This window comes from Aricia agestis, chromosome 6, assembly GCF_905147365.1.
Source record: "Aricia agestis chromosome 6, ilAriAges1.1, whole genome shotgun sequence".
Classification (NCBI taxonomy): Eukaryota; Metazoa; Arthropoda; class Insecta; order Lepidoptera; family Lycaenidae; genus Aricia; species Aricia agestis.
In genome coordinates this window covers 17,930,138-17,948,346 of record NC_056411.1, presented here as the reverse complement: position 1 = coordinate 17,948,346, position 18,209 = coordinate 17,930,138, and the positions used below count along the sequence as shown (strand labels likewise).

General features: G+C 36.9%; 3 protein-coding genes across 8 annotated transcripts in view; 2 read left to right on the top strand and 1 right to left on the bottom strand.

The window, feature by feature from the left end:
• The window catches only part of LOC121727816 (eukaryotic translation initiation factor 4E transporter-like), a 30,310-nt gene extending 22,555 nt beyond the window's left edge, over window positions 1–7,755 (bottom strand). For 2 of the 3 annotated variants that reach the window (XM_042115825.1, XM_042115826.1), the window contains exons 1-4: window positions 3,769–4,277; window positions 1,020–1,185; window positions 708–786; window positions 293–509 (exon numbers count right to left, since the gene is read on the bottom strand). In XM_042115825.1, the coding sequence (XP_041971759.1) occupies window positions 293–509; window positions 708–786; window positions 1,020–1,185; window positions 3,769–4,018 (712 nt within the window). In that variant the 5' untranslated portion in view covers window positions 4,019–4,277. Of the gene's footprint in view, window positions 1–292; window positions 510–707; window positions 787–1,019; window positions 1,186–3,768; window positions 4,278–7,314 lie in introns of those variants that run through there. The other variant, XM_042115827.1, reaches the window with a different exon arrangement.
• A 404-nt stretch (window positions 7,756–8,159) lies between these two features.
• LOC121727819 (protein suppressor of white apricot) overlaps window positions 8,160–18,209 on the top strand; it is a 12,298-nt gene continuing 2,248 nt past the window's right edge. The window contains exons 1-11 of one of the 4 annotated variants that reach the window (XM_042115830.1): window positions 8,160–8,438; window positions 9,062–9,231; window positions 10,588–10,748; window positions 11,142–11,358; window positions 12,344–12,408; window positions 12,538–12,727; window positions 13,098–13,235; window positions 13,633–13,905; window positions 16,426–17,097; window positions 17,506–17,612; window positions 18,074–18,155. In XM_042115830.1, coding sequence (XP_041971764.1) covers window positions 8,245–8,438; window positions 9,062–9,231; window positions 10,588–10,748; window positions 11,142–11,358; window positions 12,344–12,408; window positions 12,538–12,727; window positions 13,098–13,235; window positions 13,633–13,905; window positions 16,426–17,097; window positions 17,506–17,612; window positions 18,074–18,155 — 2,269 coding nt within the window. In that variant the 5' untranslated portion in view covers window positions 8,160–8,244. Of the gene's footprint in view, window positions 9,232–10,587; window positions 10,749–11,141; window positions 11,359–12,343; window positions 12,409–12,537; window positions 12,728–13,097; window positions 13,236–13,632; window positions 13,906–16,425; window positions 17,098–17,505; window positions 17,613–18,073; window positions 18,156–18,209 lie in introns of all 4 variants that reach the window. The other 3 variants (XM_042115831.1, XM_042115833.1, XM_042115832.1) reach the window with 3 other exon arrangements.
• Window positions 12,226–18,209, top strand: part of LOC121727826 (inositol oxygenase) — a 26,388-nt gene continuing 20,404 nt past the window's right edge. Inside the window, exon 1 of the mRNA XM_042115854.1 lies at window positions 12,226–12,230. The gene's annotated coding sequence lies outside the window, so the exon portion shown is untranslated. The remainder of the gene's footprint in view (window positions 12,231–18,209) is intronic.

Genomic DNA, 18,209 nt, shown 5'->3' with positions numbered 1-18,209 from the left:
CTCAATTTAATAACTTTTTTATTAATAGATCGTCCTTGAAAGGTAATCTGAGTGTAGGCTGATCTATACAACGTCATGTTACAACTCAATACATGCGTCACCTTGGATCTGCCGGTTTATGTCGGCCACCATCTAAAAGAATGGTAGAAGATGGTAGTACAAACACACCACCACAGAAATAATAATATCATTATGATTGGCCGGAAGGGATTTATTCGAGAACCAAGTCTTTGCAACTAATTATTGTAAAGTAAAAAATATAAACTGCCGCTGCTGTAGTGTGTATACTCACCCTGCTCCGTCTTGAGCGGCGCGGGTTGCGGCTGCGCGGACAGCGGCGAGTCGGGTCTCGTGCGGGCGAGCGGCGGCGGTGGCTGCGGCGCGGTGGCGGGCGCGCCGCACCCCGACGTGAACGAGCGGCGCTGCGGCGATAGCACGATGCCGCCGCTCGGCTCGCTCTCCTTGCGCACGCGCTCGCGCGGGTCCGCCGACCGACGACCGTACGGGCCCTGGGAACATTGAGAAGTTTGTTATTTTAAAAAAAACATTATATTATATAATATATGGTCGATGGTCGAAGTAAGAAACTTTCTTTTTGGAAGTCGGTTCAAAATATTTCACTAGCCTTAATGAAATGTGTCATGGCAGTATTTAAGGCTCTGGATTAATACATAGAGATGTTTCTAAAAGAAAATTACATTACGCACCTTATGATTTTCCTGCGGCGCATCTTGTTTACCCCCCTTCTCCTCTTCGTTCGGTGAATCAGCACGCTTCTTCAACACTCTGGAAGTAAAATAGAGGTATTTTAATTACATTTTCCGCTCCTGTTTTATACTGGGCTTGGACTTCGGAGCTTATATTTTTAAATAAATTTTACCAAAATGACACGTTCGTTTCGTTTGTAAAAAAATTCTGACCTTTTTGGAGATCGTACATACGAAGCCGCACTCGACTGATGTCGACATGATGACTGATAATTATCATGACAGAATGACGATGTTGTGTATTATACTTACAACGCGAGCGAGTCGCAGCCGGCGAAGGCGTTCTCGAGGTCGCGGCGGACGAGCGGCGAGTCGCGGAGACGCATCAGCTCGTCGCGCGTGTACTTGAGCGGGCGGCGCGCCGGCCCGACCGCCAGCACCGCCGGGTCCCCGCCGCCGCCGCCACCGCTCTCCTCGCCTGATGAAAAAAAAATAGAAACGTCATTATGCTATCAATATGTTACAGTTCAGTATTCCGCAAACTTTTTGTATCCAAGGTACATCTAGAAAAATGAAAAAATTTGGAGGTACACCACAAAAAAAATAATCAGCGTGTACAGAGTTGCTCTGAGGTCCCATCCCTCGTCGTCGTCGATCGTCTTCAAATGTTCCCTTTTTTGGATCTTAATTCTTATAACAAACTAGGAATATACACAACGACATTTTTTGTGGCACACCAACTACTAGCCACGGTACACCAGTGTGCCGCGGCACAACTTTTGCGGAATACTGTCGTGAAACAGTTACACAACAGAACAGTTACCGACGCGTCGACAGGGACTGATAAGCATTTCTGACTGGTCTAGAAATCGTATAGTCGCGTGTAGTCTACGACAGATCGACAGTTCTATTTCTATTTTTTGGTCCATTTTATGGTCCAGGTGGCACACCGAACCTATTGAGCGCACATATTATATTTTGTCAAATCAAAAGGATTGATTTTACTGGGAATTAGGATACCTATAGGCATTTTGTTTACGACAGCAGCTGTGGCCTGTGCCTACTTCAAAAACTTTCTGGTCCTAAACAAAAAGAACGTCTACAGACAAAAACTTGAGTACACAACATTTCATAAGATTATTACATCTCACTCACTTTATTACTACAGTTTGGATTATATATTTTGTAATACCTACCTAAACTAATATTTTTGCGTATCTAAATATGAGACGCAAAAGTGAACTTGTCGCCGCTAATAAGACAAGCGTCCTTGCCGCTTCAACAGTTGTGTGCTAACAATCCCTAGACTATGACAATAGAAACGCAATAGCCACTAGAGCTAGTTAGTATTTAGGTCTTAAACTATTTCCTATACCTACGTGTTTGGCAATCACCCCAAAGCTCCCGCTAGAGAAGTCGTGAAAGCGTTTCTGGTCTTTTACGTTGTTTTCAGTTAGTCTGTAAATTAACATATAATTGTATAGGTGACCAGGTCAAATTGTTTTGGACCTGATTTTATGATGTCATACAAGCAGGGCCTACAGATATTTCATCAGTTGTAAAGATGAAAATTAACACAATGCGAAATATGCTAATAGAGCTATACTTCTATTACATATTATTTTATGTCGCTTAAACCTACCTTCCATTCATTGTTTATAATTTAGCTGCTACAGAAATTTTATACAACGATCAGCAAACAACAACTAGATACCGGATTTTTTAGAGCTAAATGCTAATCTTTGAAGTTTTGTGCGTCGACACCTCATAGTCTATAAATTTAAGCCTGACCTTAATGACCCACAGCATCACTCCTATAAGTTACTTCATACTCTGAATATGTTTTAGCCTATATTAAAGCTATAGCTTTAGGTAATTTTCATGAGCGGTCCGCAGCGCGTATTTTATGCATGTAGGCATCTAGCGATGCTGCAGTGCGGTGTCACTATAGCCTTTACAGCGTTTTAAATTATCCGACACGTCACACGATATGGATATCGCATGCCGAAACTATAAAAAGATATAAATAAATTGGTAAATGCGATAGGCATTTTAAGCGTTACTATCTAAAGGTGGAGAACTACTTGGACATTTTGGGTATTTATGTGTATAAGTAAATGTGTATAAACACAGGTCACACAAACCAACAAGTAACAAGTTTCATCCTTTTTTTTTTTCAAAGGAAACAACATTATTCAAAAACGCGGTTGTTTTGTATAAGAGCAGGCAGTGGTATGAGCAGATTCCATGAATATTATCTCTTTCGAGTTTCGACATATAAGAACAGATAAAAATATCGTATCGGATATTATGAAAACGCTAACAATTTCACGAGGGATGAACATACTGGCAGTTAGTGGCCAGTACTGAGTCGGTAATACATTAAATGCACTATGCATTATGCATCAAGTTTAAAAGAACGGCGGAAAGCCGTTGCCGTATAATTGCCAAATCACATTACAATGCCACTATGCCTTACCCCTCAGAAATCCATACTATTTACTAATAAGTATTATAAATGCGAAAGTGTGTCTGTATTCTGTCTGTCTGTTACTTCATCACACCCACACCACGTAACTGATTTTGCTGAAAATTGGTATTGAGATACTTTGGGTTACAGGAAAGGATACATGTTTTTATCCCGAAAAAATGAACGGATATAACGGATATAAAATACAATTTCTATCTACCTACATAGACATAATAATTTATTCATATCTGAATACATCAGTTTTTAGGTTAAGGCCCAATTTCACCAACGTCTGTTAGTGCTAACAGCTTGTTAAAATGTCATGTCTTCTCTTTCACTCATATAAAAAACGAAAGAGATGACGAGATACTAATTCGAGTATTATCTTTAACAGTCGTCGGTGAAATCGGGCTTAAATCTATGGACATTATTGGACTAAAGATGTTCCTTTATTTTTTTATTAGCCTGATTGTCCTACTACTGGGACTTCGAATTCCTTGATTTTCAGTCAGTTCTTTCTGCATAACGTAAAACGCATCCAGTTCTTTAAAAAAAGGAAATCTTAGACTTTCAAAAGTATTTAAAACTTACGCCACGACACCCTCTTAACCCTCTTCGTCGGGGGACCAGCGTGGACCTTCGGAGGCAGCTGGGTGGGCACCTTCCGGAGCGCGCTCTGGTACTTCATGAGGAACACATGGACCGCGCACTTCACCGGGGAAATGTCCCCCGCCCTATCCGCCATCTTGCGGGCCCTACGCTTCGCGGCCCTACTCCTGGCGCTCCTTCGCCGTCTGCGGCCCTTCTTCATCCCCTCACTCTGAACCTCCTTGCTGATCATCGTCAACACGAAACACGAAACACAAAACTACACGGAAACACGAAAACAAAATGGCGGAATACACTAACCTAACTTAAACTACTTAAACTAGAATAAATAACGTATCAAACTATACTAAAACTAAATCGTCAAGGACAACGCAACGCTAGCACAAAATTTTCGCGATAACGTGGGGACAGACTAGCACTTTGAGACCAGCAGCCACAATCGCGACGTACGTGGAAGACGGTTGCGGAATCAGAGGTAGACTCCGCGTGTCGGTGCGCCAACGACTTTACAACTACCCTCATTTTTCAATATTTTATTTTTAATTATTTCTTCCAACTTTATAATCTGTAGCATACTGTTTTCAAAATTTATGAATGATCGTTGGAAAATAATAAGCAGTTATTGGAGAAGTGTCGTTAAAGATAAACTTATTAAAATTTCCTTAATTGTTAATAACGTAGAACTATTTTGGTAAAAAAACTTTATATAATATTATTAATAATATATTAATTGACATCAAAAAGTAAAAACATTGAAATGTTTGTAATAGGTATGATGATTGTAGGTTTCAGTTTTTTAAACAACTTTCCCATTAAATAGTTAATTACTAAAGTGTGTACTTTAGTAATTAATAATAATATTTAAATATAATAAATAATTAAGGGGGGCTCCCATACAGAAAACACAATTTTTGGCTTATTTTTTTTCTCTATAACGGTACAGAACCCTTCGTGCGGGAGTCCGATTCACACTTGGCCGATTATTTAAGTTTTTTTCAGAATTTTTATTTCTTTTGCTATTAATTATTATAGGCTAACATAAAAATTAACCAATCAACAACACTGTTGAATAGATAAAGACCTGTAAAAAACTGCATAGAGAGTAAAATACAATTATACGGCAGTTACTGACTCAATGTAAATCTGCCTTTATAACACAGGAAACATAGCACTTAAACATTCGCAATTTAGTTACAAGGGCGGTAGGTCAAAACAGTGTGTATTGTAGGGTGCACCCTTTAATAGAACAAAACAAAGCTGACCTTGGGGCACCCCGATGCACCCTCCCAATAGCAGGGGACTTGTTGAATTAATATCTTTTCATATGCATTTAAATCAACTGTCGACACTATAACTACACTAGACAATTATACAAGATGTTAGTGTAAACACCGTTATCCTTGAAACCATTAAATGAGCCCATCAAAATGAACAACTTTTTCTATGAGAACAAAGCTGGGAACTCAAAAAAATCCGTCCTCATACCCATACAAATTGCCAATCCAGGAATCCGTCTGGGTATGAAGACGGCATTTTTTTGAGTTCCCAGCATTGTTCTCATAGCAAAAGTTGTTCATTTTGACGGGCTCATTTGAAAGTTTCAGGGGTAACGGTGTTTACACTAACACTGTGCTATGTGTGTCATCAATAACTAACTACTAGTGTGTCACATATTCTACTGAACTTTTCTTTACAGAAAAGTTATTAATACAAAGTGTAGGACAGAGTTTTTACTAGCTTCCCTTTGGACACTGTGTCTATGTTTAGATTTAAAGACTATGCATAATATACACACAGAGACATATTTTATTCAGTATCAGAACTGCACTTGGACCAAGCTGTTATTTTTTAAAATTTAAATAAAAGTTACAATAGTCAATAGTCATGATTGATAGTTACGCTTTCAATTGTTAATTCACAGTAAATATTATGCAGATTAGTAAGTAACTGTAAAAAAATGAGTTCATGGACAGGCTCAGGTATACTAGAAAGTAGGCACTAGTTTTAAGGAAAGGAGGAAAGGGCCACCTGTCACTGTGCTAGATTATTTTTTCAGAACAAAAACTGTTGTATGTCCTTTCCCGTCTCTCAAAAAATCTCCATAATAAATTTCATCTTGAATGGTTCAGCTGTTGAGCAAGCATGAAGAGGTAACAGACAGACAAACAAACTTTCACATTTATAATATTAGTATGGATGTGTTTTACAAAACAAATTTCACCAAAACACTGTGCCACTAGCTGCAGTCTGATTGGCCGATAATGTTACAGCTATTGATGTGGCACTGAATCAGCATGAGGGTTATTCTTTTTTGTTGAATATTGAATTTTACATACTAATTACTGAAAATGTATTTTGGACGAATGCAGCTAACATTAGACCTCTATTTTGGTTATATAGGTACTCAATTAATTCGGTCAAATGATAAATTATAGGGGACTAGATCACAACCACAATTCTGTTGTGCCAAAATTAATTCCTCGCATGGGTAACATTTTTCTGGGATAAAAGTATCCTATGCCCTAGATTGGGACTCAAAGTGCCACTGTAACAAATTTGAGCAAAATCGGTTTAGCAGTTTGGGCCTGAAGAGGTAACAAACAGACAGACAGACACACTTTCACATTTGTAATATTAGTATAGATGTCTGTCAGTAATTCTTTTTTGTCACAGATATCTCAATGAAATCAATAAAATTTCTCATGGTACAGTGTACACAACATGTTCGATTATTCACAGTAGATAGCCAGCATAAAGTTAATATACCTAGCGGAATAGAGCACGAAGTGTCAAACAAAACCGAAATTGATTTACGTCTGTGTGTAAAAATTGTTTACAGATACACTTACATAAGCATCTTTCTAAAAGATTAAATTGTCAATGTGCCTATAAGTGCCGATTGGACGTCAAACAGATAAAAAAAATTAGTTCTGCTGTAATGTATCACACGCTTCTTTTTACCATGCAGTGTTACTGATAGTGATATCTCGCCTGCTCAGGCCTTTGTTTCTCTATTCCGCTAGGTATATTAACTTAATGAGCCTTAGCTGTTGGCACTTGTTTACTGAAACAGCTTGTAGGGAGCTGTTGAGCTCTGCATTGTATTTGTCAAAATAATTGTACTAAACGATTCCACTGGGTTGTTTCTCCAAAAAAGTTGGAGTAGTAGTTACTCTGAATTGTTTTACAAGTAATAGACTAATTTGTTGCGACTGAGATTCTTTGTTACAACTTTCAGGTAATATACTTCCTGTCTAATAAGATTCTTAATCAATACCAAAAGCCAAAATATAAAATATTTATTTGTTTAGGAAGTTGGTACATGTTGTGTTGTTTATATTTTACAAAATAAGCTAGAATAAATATAGATCCTAGATTCGCAAGGTAAGTAGAGCATCAGTACAATTGCAGTATGAACTGAATACGACGACAACGCACGTAGTCTGTTCGGGTACCTTTCCATACTTTTCTGGAATTTATATAACAAGGTAGTCTTAAATTTCTTAACAAAATGACTGATTTCTGTACCTGATTGGTTGGAGCCGTTGATTTGGCCATCGTCCGTTGATTTCTCTTGCAATGAAGACAATAGGGCCACAGCTGACATAGCTTGCAAACACACAATTTCTCAGTCTTCGCTCAATATATTAAACTCTTTTAAAATTCTAAAATATTCATATAATATTTACAAAACTGTTCAGGAAATTACTCTATCACCTAAATATTGTTTATATCACAGACTTTTCGTTTTCACTAAACAATAAGAATCAAAACGTCCACGCACGAAAATACTATCAATATTTACAAGACTATAGATATAATAAACTTATTTACACATTAAAAACTAACGTTTAAAAGCTAAATGTTAACAAATATGCTCTAGCGGTCACAAGACGTTCATAACTAAAAGAATTTATCAGTTTTCAATGCAAAAATATATAAAACGTCCGCCATATGCCTTTTGATACCTGTGCTATGCGGCTAAATTAAAATGACAGGTTTTTAGCTTCAAACAATGCCACATAGTAACCATCTTGTTTTAGGTGGACTATAGGCACTGGATGTTGCTTCGTTTTTTATTTAGAAGTGCATTTTCTTTTATTTTTTATCTGCTCAAATTACAGATTCAATGGTTCATCTATATTTTCTATAAAGAATAGATTTTATTTTTAATAATCTTCATAATTTTTTACGTGTTTGCAGTTCTCAAATTCGTATTGAGTAATAATTTTGGCAATAAAAATTAGGATGTATTTAATACTCTATGGTCAATGTGCGTGGAACGGAATGATTCACGTAATGACAGCGTCATTTCAGAACTGTCAAAATCAATTGACAGATAAATGACAAATTGGCAATGGTAAAAAAATATGGCATCTCGTACTACGCGTACATGCTTTCGGTTTTTTCTATAAATTATATTAAATTTGTTGTGTATTGCTTAGTCGTTCGTGTAAAATGTCTATAAAATGGACTAGTGTTTCTAGTGAAACGGGAATACTCCGTAAAAGTGAAACGAAGGAGAAAAAAGAAGAGTTATTCGTGTTCGGCTACTCGTGCAAACTCTTCAGGGACGATGATAAAGCCCTGCTTATTGATCAAGGAAAACACCTCATTCCGTGGATGGGGGATGAGACGTTGAAAATCGACAGGTTCGATACGTTTTTTACTATAGACTGCTAATTGTGGCGCTATAAAAATATGTTCGTTAACAGAAAATAATATTTTTTTCGAAGATTATAAGTATTTCGCAGAAATTAACCTATGTTGCGGTGTTCGTGCGAAGGTTCCAAGCTATACTTCGATCTCGTGCGGAGAAATATAGGGTGACCTCCATCGGTGGTATGTATAACACATAAAGGTTCCATTCAAAACAAATCAGTATGTACAAGATAGACCAGTTTATCAAATATAGCAGGCAACATATTTTCAGGTTTGAGATATATTAAATTGAAAGCCATTGATATGAATTAAGCCTAGGGTTGTTTTTTAAGTTTACTTAATTGTAAACTAATTTAATCCAAATTTTCTAAGATAAAAATCTTGCTTTAATTAAGACTTTATACCTATTTATCCATGTACATGTTGTAATTCACTCAGAAGCTTATGAATGACATTGGAAGAACAAATTCTAGTATCCTATGTTATAAATATTTTCATTTTGTTCTGTAAGAGATTTGATTGATAAGTTCTAAGTATAAAACTGTCAAATGACATGGCTATGCCATGCTGAATGTTTATATTTTTGTGTGTGATATTGATGTTATCTTGGCAGATATGACGCAAGAGGAGCCCTTCACGACCTCTCCGCTTGTGAGGCTCCACCCGGGGGTTATGACTGGCGTGTGGAGCTCACTCGCTCGGAGCTGGACGTGGAGCAACTGTGCGACGAGGAGAGATACCGGGCTCTCCACACTGACGAAGACGAGGAGGAGATGTATAAAGGTATAACTTATTTATGATTTTAAACTGGTTACAAATTGTCAAATTGTATATTGTTAAGTACAATGGGCATTGTCCAAAAAAAAATCACATGTACTTTTTATATTTTTTTTCGTTAAAATAGGGTATTTTAAGAATATAAATTAAATAATTTTGAAATTCATTGGTTAGTTTTTTCTCAATAAATTTTTAAAGTTTCGCTCTGACGTCATCATCGGCGACCAATAATTGACCTCTGCAGTATGTTTTTTCCTTTCAATCTTATTTATAATGGCTGGTTTGTCGAATGCAAGTTCTCATTATGTGAAAGCTGATACGAGAAGCTTACCAAAAGTTCGAAACGTAATGTTGGTCAAATTTATTGCTAACTAGCTGTTGCCCGCGACTTCGTCTGCGTGGACTTCAGTTATAGCGTGCGATGTCAACAAAATTGGTGTCAAAAGCTTTTATAAAAAAACCTTGGTACCCCTTAAATCAAAACAGCTGTGCAGTGTGCACATAATATTTAATTTTTTTAAATTAAACTTTATATATTATGCCTTAAGCTTATTTAGCCCCCCAATTACACAACTTTACCCATAAACTATTTATCATTGATAGGTTTAAGGTTACGTCACTGTATCACTGTATATAATAATATAAAGTACTGACTTATTACATAATGTAAAAAAAAATAACAGTCGAAAAAAAATCAAAACCCCACTGTAAAATGATACCACCTCTTATAGAAAGATGTTGGGCAAGCGTTAGCGCGATGTAAGAGACGCACGGCGCCATCTAGCATGAATTTTTGGAACTAACTTAATTTGAACAAATTTTCGTATTTTCACCCCCTTACAACCCTTTTTTTCCAGTTAAAAAGTAGCCTATGTCCTTTCTCAGACTTTAGACTATCTGTATACAAAATTTAATTACAATCGGTTCGGTAGTTTTGGCGTGAAAGCGAGACAGACAGACAGAGATACTTTCGCATTTATAATATTAGTATAGATTTAACGCCATTGAAGGTCAAACAAAGGTTAAACATATTTGTTCAAAAATATAAGTAACTAATAGGTATTTTTTTTCATTTATATACAGAAAAACGATCACTGACCTTACTCCCCGAAATGTTTTTGTAATGAGTAAAATTTAAAATAAATGGACAATCCCCATTAGTGTGCCAATTCTCTTGTAACTGCAATAATTTTTAATGCCTCTATGGCAGTTTAACTTACTTTCATGTAGTGTTATAAAAAAGCAAAGACCTTTATAAACACAATGTGCATTTGTGTACAGTCATCAAAATCTTTATAAAACTATATAATAATCATAGTTACCTTTTAGGATGTAAAAACAAATTAAACCTTTTTTGTTTAGAGGAAGAGTTGAAACGTCTGCATGCAGCTGGCTATGGTCAAGTCGGCTTCAATTACGATGCTCCAGAGGAGAAAACACCACAAGAACCAGAGGCTGAAGTGGAGGAGCCTTTTGAAGCACCCCCCGAGTTGAAACACCAGTTGCCTGATGACATGGTTTTGGTATGTTAAAAAATATATCATAATTTATAATCTGCAAAAAGTAATCCATATTTTAATATTATAAAGCTGAAGGGTTTGTTTTTTTGAATGGGCTAATCATAAGATTAGCTCATTCAAAAAAAGAAGAATCACGAAGAAGAATAATTCATAAGCATACGGGGCCAATGTTTATGTAACAGTTATAAAGTAGGACATAGACTACTTTTTTTGCAGGAAAATATATGTTGGCGTCAATAAACACACGTGCGGAGCCGCGCAAAACATCTAGTATAGCTATACAACATCTTCATGTTTTCTAATGTTTGAATATGTTTATACCTCTTTACTCTTAAATACATTTACACCACTTACAGGTAGTGCTTCAAAACTTTACAACTTTCTTTTTTTTTGCAGCCTGAATCCCTCAAGCAGCATGCGATAATTGAGAAGACAGCGAAGTTCATCGCATCCCAAGGGGTCCAAATGGAGATACTTATCAAGGCGAAGCAGGGTGACAATCCACAGTTCAAGTTTCTCAACAAGGATTCCCATCTGCACCCATATTACTTGGCGCTCATCGGGCTCGTGAAGGTCGGGAAGTGGCCAGAGAAGAAAGTGGAAATTGTTGAAGGTATGTCATGAAAACCAAATCAATATGATAATAAAATCTATGAACACTTCACACCACGTCAATCTGGCCCCATCATAAGTACCTGAAGGACTTGTGTTATGGGTACCAGATAACGGAAATATATTTAATAATTTTATACATATATTTAAGATTTTTATTATTTGATACACATGTTTAATACACATCCATGACCCAGGAACTTTGAAAACTTTTTGTTCCGTTGGCAGGATTCGAACCCGCGACCCCCGGTTTGAGCTACCAACAGCCCACCAAGTACCAACTGAGCCACAGAGGTTGTCGATATTATGACCAGTGTACAATATTCCGGTCTAGTAATTGAATCCAGCTTTAATCCAGTTTATATTATTCCTGTAGTAATTAATTACTACAGGAATAATATAAGCAGGCACTAGAATGAACTGAATTGCAATCCTGTGCATTTCCAGAGCCCGTCTATATTATCACTAAACTGGAACAAAGTACACCGGCTATTAATACAAATGGAGTTCTTAGTTTCTTCATTTGGAAATCACATCTACTATAATTCAATGTCTATGTCTAAATCTGCGAAACGAATACAATTTCACCATAACAACAATATATTTTTCTCCAGATTCATATACATATTACTTATAGGATTTACAAAAAAAAAATCGACTTCGAAAAAAGGAGGTTATGTTATACGCGTATGTATGTAATATTTCCAGAACTGTCAATTTTTTGTATATTTTAATCTATAGCAGCTTCTGAACAAATGTGCCAAATTTCAAAAGTGTATATTGTATGAATGTATGTATATTTTTATGTTTGTGCACGCATATCTCCGGAACTACAAGTCCGATTTAAGTTGTTCAACTTAGGGAATACTGCAAGTTTCATCAAAATCGGTTCATTAGTTTTTGAGATAGGAATTTTAATTCTTAATTACGTACAATTTGAAGTCGGTTTTATCTTTTTAAAATACTATTATTTTGTTTGTTAACAGAGAATCCAAATGAGATGAACAATGAATACCTCCATCCAAGTCTGGCGTCCACAATCATAGAATTGGTGAGTAGTTTTTTTTTTTTTGCACGTGCAATGTAAGTTGTAAATAAATTTATCCTAACTAATATTTGTACGCCGGTCCGTTTACTACCTCTTCATGTTGAAACATCTGACCTATGCTCACTAACTCAGGCTCCGTCGATCCCGAGCATCCACTACAAGCCGTCGGCGGACTGCGACTACACGATGCTAATCAGCAAGATGCGCGGTTCCGCGGGGACGGAGGACGCGCCGGCGCCCGGCGAGGTGGCGCCGCCCGGCACCGAGCCGCTCCCCCCGCCGCACATCAGCCGCGCGCCCGTTATATACAGCCATCCGAGAGGTAGGCACGCACACACACGTACGCACGCACACTCGCACGTACGCACGCTCACACGCACTTACGCACGCACACACCTACGTACGCAAGCACGCACACACACACACACACACGCAGGCTACGCCCGTGCATAGATACAGGGACACTGCTTCTTAGTTTCTTTAGTAGCCGAAGACAATATTTGTGCTTCGAATATGGGGCAGGGCCATGTAGCTTAAATGAGTATATTGCATTGATTACTTCGACTTTTTCTTCTTATCAGTCGTTAAGTAATTTTCACTACTTCCCTGTCTATAAGAGTTGTATGTCACAATTTCGAAAACCGGTTATTTCCAATATTACCAGAGTTTATAAAATACATCATCTATTTCAGATCCCACAGCGCCGCCGCAGTACCCGGTGCCGCCGGCACCCACGCCGCCCGCGCCCCCCGCGCAGCTGCCCCCCGCTCGCTCCACTGGCCTTAGTCTTATGAGCCACTATAATACTGACAGCGACACTGATGAATCGGGTATGTTGATTGTTATAGGTCACGAAGGATTTTTTTACATAATATAATAATTTACCAATATGTCCCTTAGATATGTTTCCACAAGTGCGTCCTAAGTGTGATAGTAATATTTTCGTATGCGTGAAAGAGTTAGTGATAGGCTAATATACGAATTTCTACGTGCTACACATCCGTACTTTAGATCATAATTAATCATGGCAGAAAATAAACTAATATTAAACCTGCCGAGGATGGCCTCGAAAGAGATGGTGCGATGAACTGGATGGTGTTAGAACAAGACACATAGACCACCTTGGTAGAGGCCTTTAAAGCAGTAGAAGCTCTTAAAAAAATTTAATATTAAAATGAAGTATGTAAATATTTTATATATTTTTCATTTTCGTCGTTCATGTTATAGATACCGAGGACTCATCATCATCAGACAGCAAAGAAAAGCCGAAAATTAAAATCGTCGAACCACCCGATGAAGTGAAAGTTGTGATCGACAAGATGGCCGCCTACGTCGCACGAAATGGCGACGAGTTTGCGGAGATCGTTCGCGCCAAAAACGACCCACGATTCACATTCCTTGACCCCGAGAATGAGTATCACGCGTTTTATAAGAAACTCATGCAGGAAAAACGAGGTGTTAGTACCAACGGACAGAAGAACAGCTCCAAGAATAATAACCGTGAGTATATGTGGTACAAGTCTGAGGGTACAAGTCTAGTATGCATTATAGGCAGATAACTTAATAATATGTAATTAGGTCGGCTGTCAATCCAGCTGACAGATCACGACTATCGTTAACCTGACATAACCTGAGTTATTAACGTAGGCACAATAGACACAACTACCAGTAGTTCGACTGCAAAGAAACGGACAGGTTTCAATATCTGTCAAATTCGTCGGGTTTCACTATAGTTTGTGCGTTTTAAGATGATATGGGTAACACATTATAATTGACAATAGTAGGGAAGTTACCTAAGAAAATTAATCGATAATTTAAAAATATCGAATCACTTCGTAAAGGAATTGCAATCGAAATTATCGATTTCGTACTGAAGTTTCAGAGTGGCGCCGGCGATTTAAAATGGCCGCCTTTTTTATCGATTTGATTTCGATTCAACAGTGTCAATCTCTATTGGCATAAGTTCAAATATTTTCGTAACAATAATTTTCACAGTTAAAATTTATAATTTTATATTAATAAGTTAGCATTTAGCAACTTTTCATTTTTATTCATTTACAATTATAGGAAACATTTGTTTTTGTAGATGGAATATAATTACATTTTGATTTTTTGTTTTCTTGTAAAAAAAAAACCCGTAGCGAGGAATGTGAGAAGTGTCACCCATATCATCTTAAAACGCACAAACTATAGGATTATGAACGGAATGTGCCTCGCGCTGGCTGATATAATTTATTTTTAAATATTTAAAATAAAGATTTCAAAATTGGATTCTGTCAATTTTAATCGCATGTGCCAAAACACAAACAACAATACGACCAAAGAGGAACACGTCCAGCGAATATGTCATAGTTTTAAATTCGTCGATAACAATTTAACAACCCTAGCGACGATTTTCGTCATAATACGTCAAATTTAAAAATTTCAACATCAGCTCTAAGTCGGCATACTCCTACGAATAATAAAAACTAAGGAAACGTAACTCCCATACTTCAACCGTTTTAAATTTGGCTCCTTTTCGAACACTAAAATATGACAATTCAGATTTTCGCCAAGGTCGTATCCCAGGTAACGTATCATAATATTGCGCGCCGGACGACAGCCTGCGCGGTTATTATCATTGTCATAGTTATGAAACAATAATTGTCAAAAGCGGATAGTATTATGCAGTATACACCAAGCACATCTACTATCACGAAGAAACGAGCACATAATTATTATTAATTTAAAATCAAACATTTTCCTCTGATCCTAAAGACATCCATAATAATAATATACATGTAATAATTATGAACAAACCTTGTTGTACGACTCGGGCGAATCTAAAACTGTCCGAGCACCTAGAGAAGACGTTTTCAGATTACAAAAATCTATGTGCTAAATTATTACAGAATTGAAATAAATACTTACGTAAATTTTGTAAGTTTATAACTCACAATTAATATAATATCTTAATAGCTGTTAGCAGTTTCTTATTTTTCTTCATTTACTTACAATATTAAAGGAAATACTTATTTGTTTTTGTCGATTGAACGTAATTTATTACATTATGTTTTTTTCTTTTGTTGTAAAAAAATCCGTAGCAAGAAATATGAGAATACCCATATCATCTTATAACGCATTAAGTATAAATTATAATGTCAGTCAGACCCTAAAATTTCGTTTATGATTAAATTGTTACATCTTGCATAACACTGTCCATGGCGCCTTTGTAAAAAATTTGTAATTATATTATTTTTTGATTATTGCACTTTTAGAATAGCATGTAAATTTAATAAGACAAACACAAAGAGACCAGCTTAATTTTATGTAAATACCCTAGCATCCAACTTAAAAAAACCATATTTTTGGGTCGACAAAAATACAAGCAATTTAAGCATAATTTTAAACAATTCACTTACAGATTTGTGGTTATTCCTGTATTAAAAGTCGTATCTGTATGACTTCTTCACCATTTCACAGGGCATTTAGGCATTTTAACAACAATAATATTGTAAAAAGCTACGTAAAAAGTAAGTAAACAAATTGTAAAATGAGTTTGACAAAATTGTCATGTCAACCTGGTTGAATGTCAATCGAGTATACATACACGAAAAATGTGTACCGAACACATGCATAAATATGCATGTATTCGGGTTACATTTTGTCGCCTTTTGGTGCACTTTTTTTGACGGAGTTACTCTTCCTTAGTTTTTATTATTCGTAGGCATACTCTATAATTCTGTCTACTCTGACGTAAGTCTGCCATCTGCCTATGAATGAATGTGTCTAATAGAAAACTATTAATAACACACAATCTGCTGCTTTTTAAATTTTAGTTCTTGTACTGCCGTACTCAGAGACATTTTATTTTAATATAACCTTCAATTTAATGAAGTGTTTGAGATAATGTATGGGGCTTATGGCAAAATTATGAATTAATTACATTTAAGTATTCTCTCTGAGTGTGGAAGTTAAAGACTTTTGTTTTATAATAATGTCAAAACAACCTTGAACTTATGAAAACTCCCTTGGTTGCAGCCCCAGTGTCGTTTTCAATCAAGAAACTCAAGGAGCCTGACCCAATACTCCCCAAACCGGCGTTGCCCTACGAGTCCAGCTCAGACGAGGAAGATAACAAAGAGGAAAAAGCAGAGGAACCGCCAAAAGAAGTCCCCAAAACGAACATTCCACAAGTATACTCCGTGAACAATGTACCCCCTGTAGTTGTTTACAAGATGGAGGGAACTATGAACAACCTACCCATCGTCAAGGCTATCGAAGCCAAACCTCAGGTGGTCCAGAAGGCAGTGCCGATGGAAGCCAATTCTAGTGTACCTAAAATACCGCAGACGATCGTGGAACATGCCCTAATAGTTCCACCACCAATGAAACCGGAAGTCACAAAAGTGGAAGTGAAAGAAAAAACGCCGGAGGTATACAGAGTAAAAGAGAAAGAGAAAAAAGACAAAGATAGATCGTCCTCGAGTAGAGAGAAACGAAAACATAGGGACAAAAAGAAGGATTACAGGTCTAAATCTGAAAGTAGGGAATTGAGGAGAGTCGAAGAGAAAGACAGAAGGAGAGAAAAAGACGACAGGGAGAGAAAGAGAAAGAAAGATGGCAAAGAGACGGCGGAGACGGAAATAATATCCCTAGTAGATAATTCCGATGAAATGATAGACCTGACTGATGAACTATCTGATTCTAAAGGTATGTATGATTACTCCGTTAACTCCTATTCTTTTTGACACTTGCAACATCAGAAGAGTTGCAGGTGCATTGCCGGCCTTTTAATAGAACTAAATTACATAATATTGTCTAATAAAGTTTTGACTTTTAAATGTATCAAAACTCTATTTTAAAATTTTTACTTTGCATTACTTTATTTCGGAAAAGTCTATGCATTTTCTCTGCGTCTATAGTGTTATATATTGGCCGTAATTTTTGTTTCTTCTACTTAATTTAAAGATATTTATGCAACTATACAACGTCTTTTGTCTATCATGTGTCTTTTTCTATTTACAAATTCAATTAGACTCTGTATAGTTATTCCTTGTGTACATATTTAGATTGCGGGGCTTAATTTGATACATCGTAATCATTAAACGACGTAAACAGGTGATGGCGCGTCGCGCGGTCTGGGACGGCGCGCGGCTGAGCTGCTGCAGCGTGCGGGCGTCGACCCCGCCGCCGCACAGAACTCTTCCTCGCTCGCCAGCGCCATGGTAAAGTATACACTAACACATGTTTATTGACGGCATAGTTTGAGCACTAACAACTAATTGCAAATATCTGTAAGTGCTCAAACTATAAGTGTTAACGTAAGAAACCATATCATGTATAGTGTACACAAACAATATAAAAAAAAATTGCAAACTAAAATCACAGGCTGCAAATCTTCTTTGAATAAAGACGGCTTAGGTATTTCAAAAGTATACATTTTATCACGTCATTTGAGGACGTTTTATACTCGTACCAGTCGATACCCGCAACTGCTCCAAAATTCGTTTATCGCGCGGGAACCGTACATTTTTCTCTCTTGGGACCCGCAACGAAATTAATTAGAAGAAAGGTAGGAGTAGGAGATATCCAATTTCCCTCCCCAAAACACTTTTATACGTAATAATAAAGAAACAATGCGGTGTCTCGAAAAAAACATTTAAAGTGACCATAAAATTCCTTACAGGTCGACACGTTGGAGTCTTTACGAAAGAAAAAAGACGAAGAAAGGCGACGGAGAGAGAAGAGGAGAAAGAAAGAAAAGAAAGGTAATACAAAGCCAAATAGAATATTACGTAGGGTTCTCTACAACAGAAGATTTT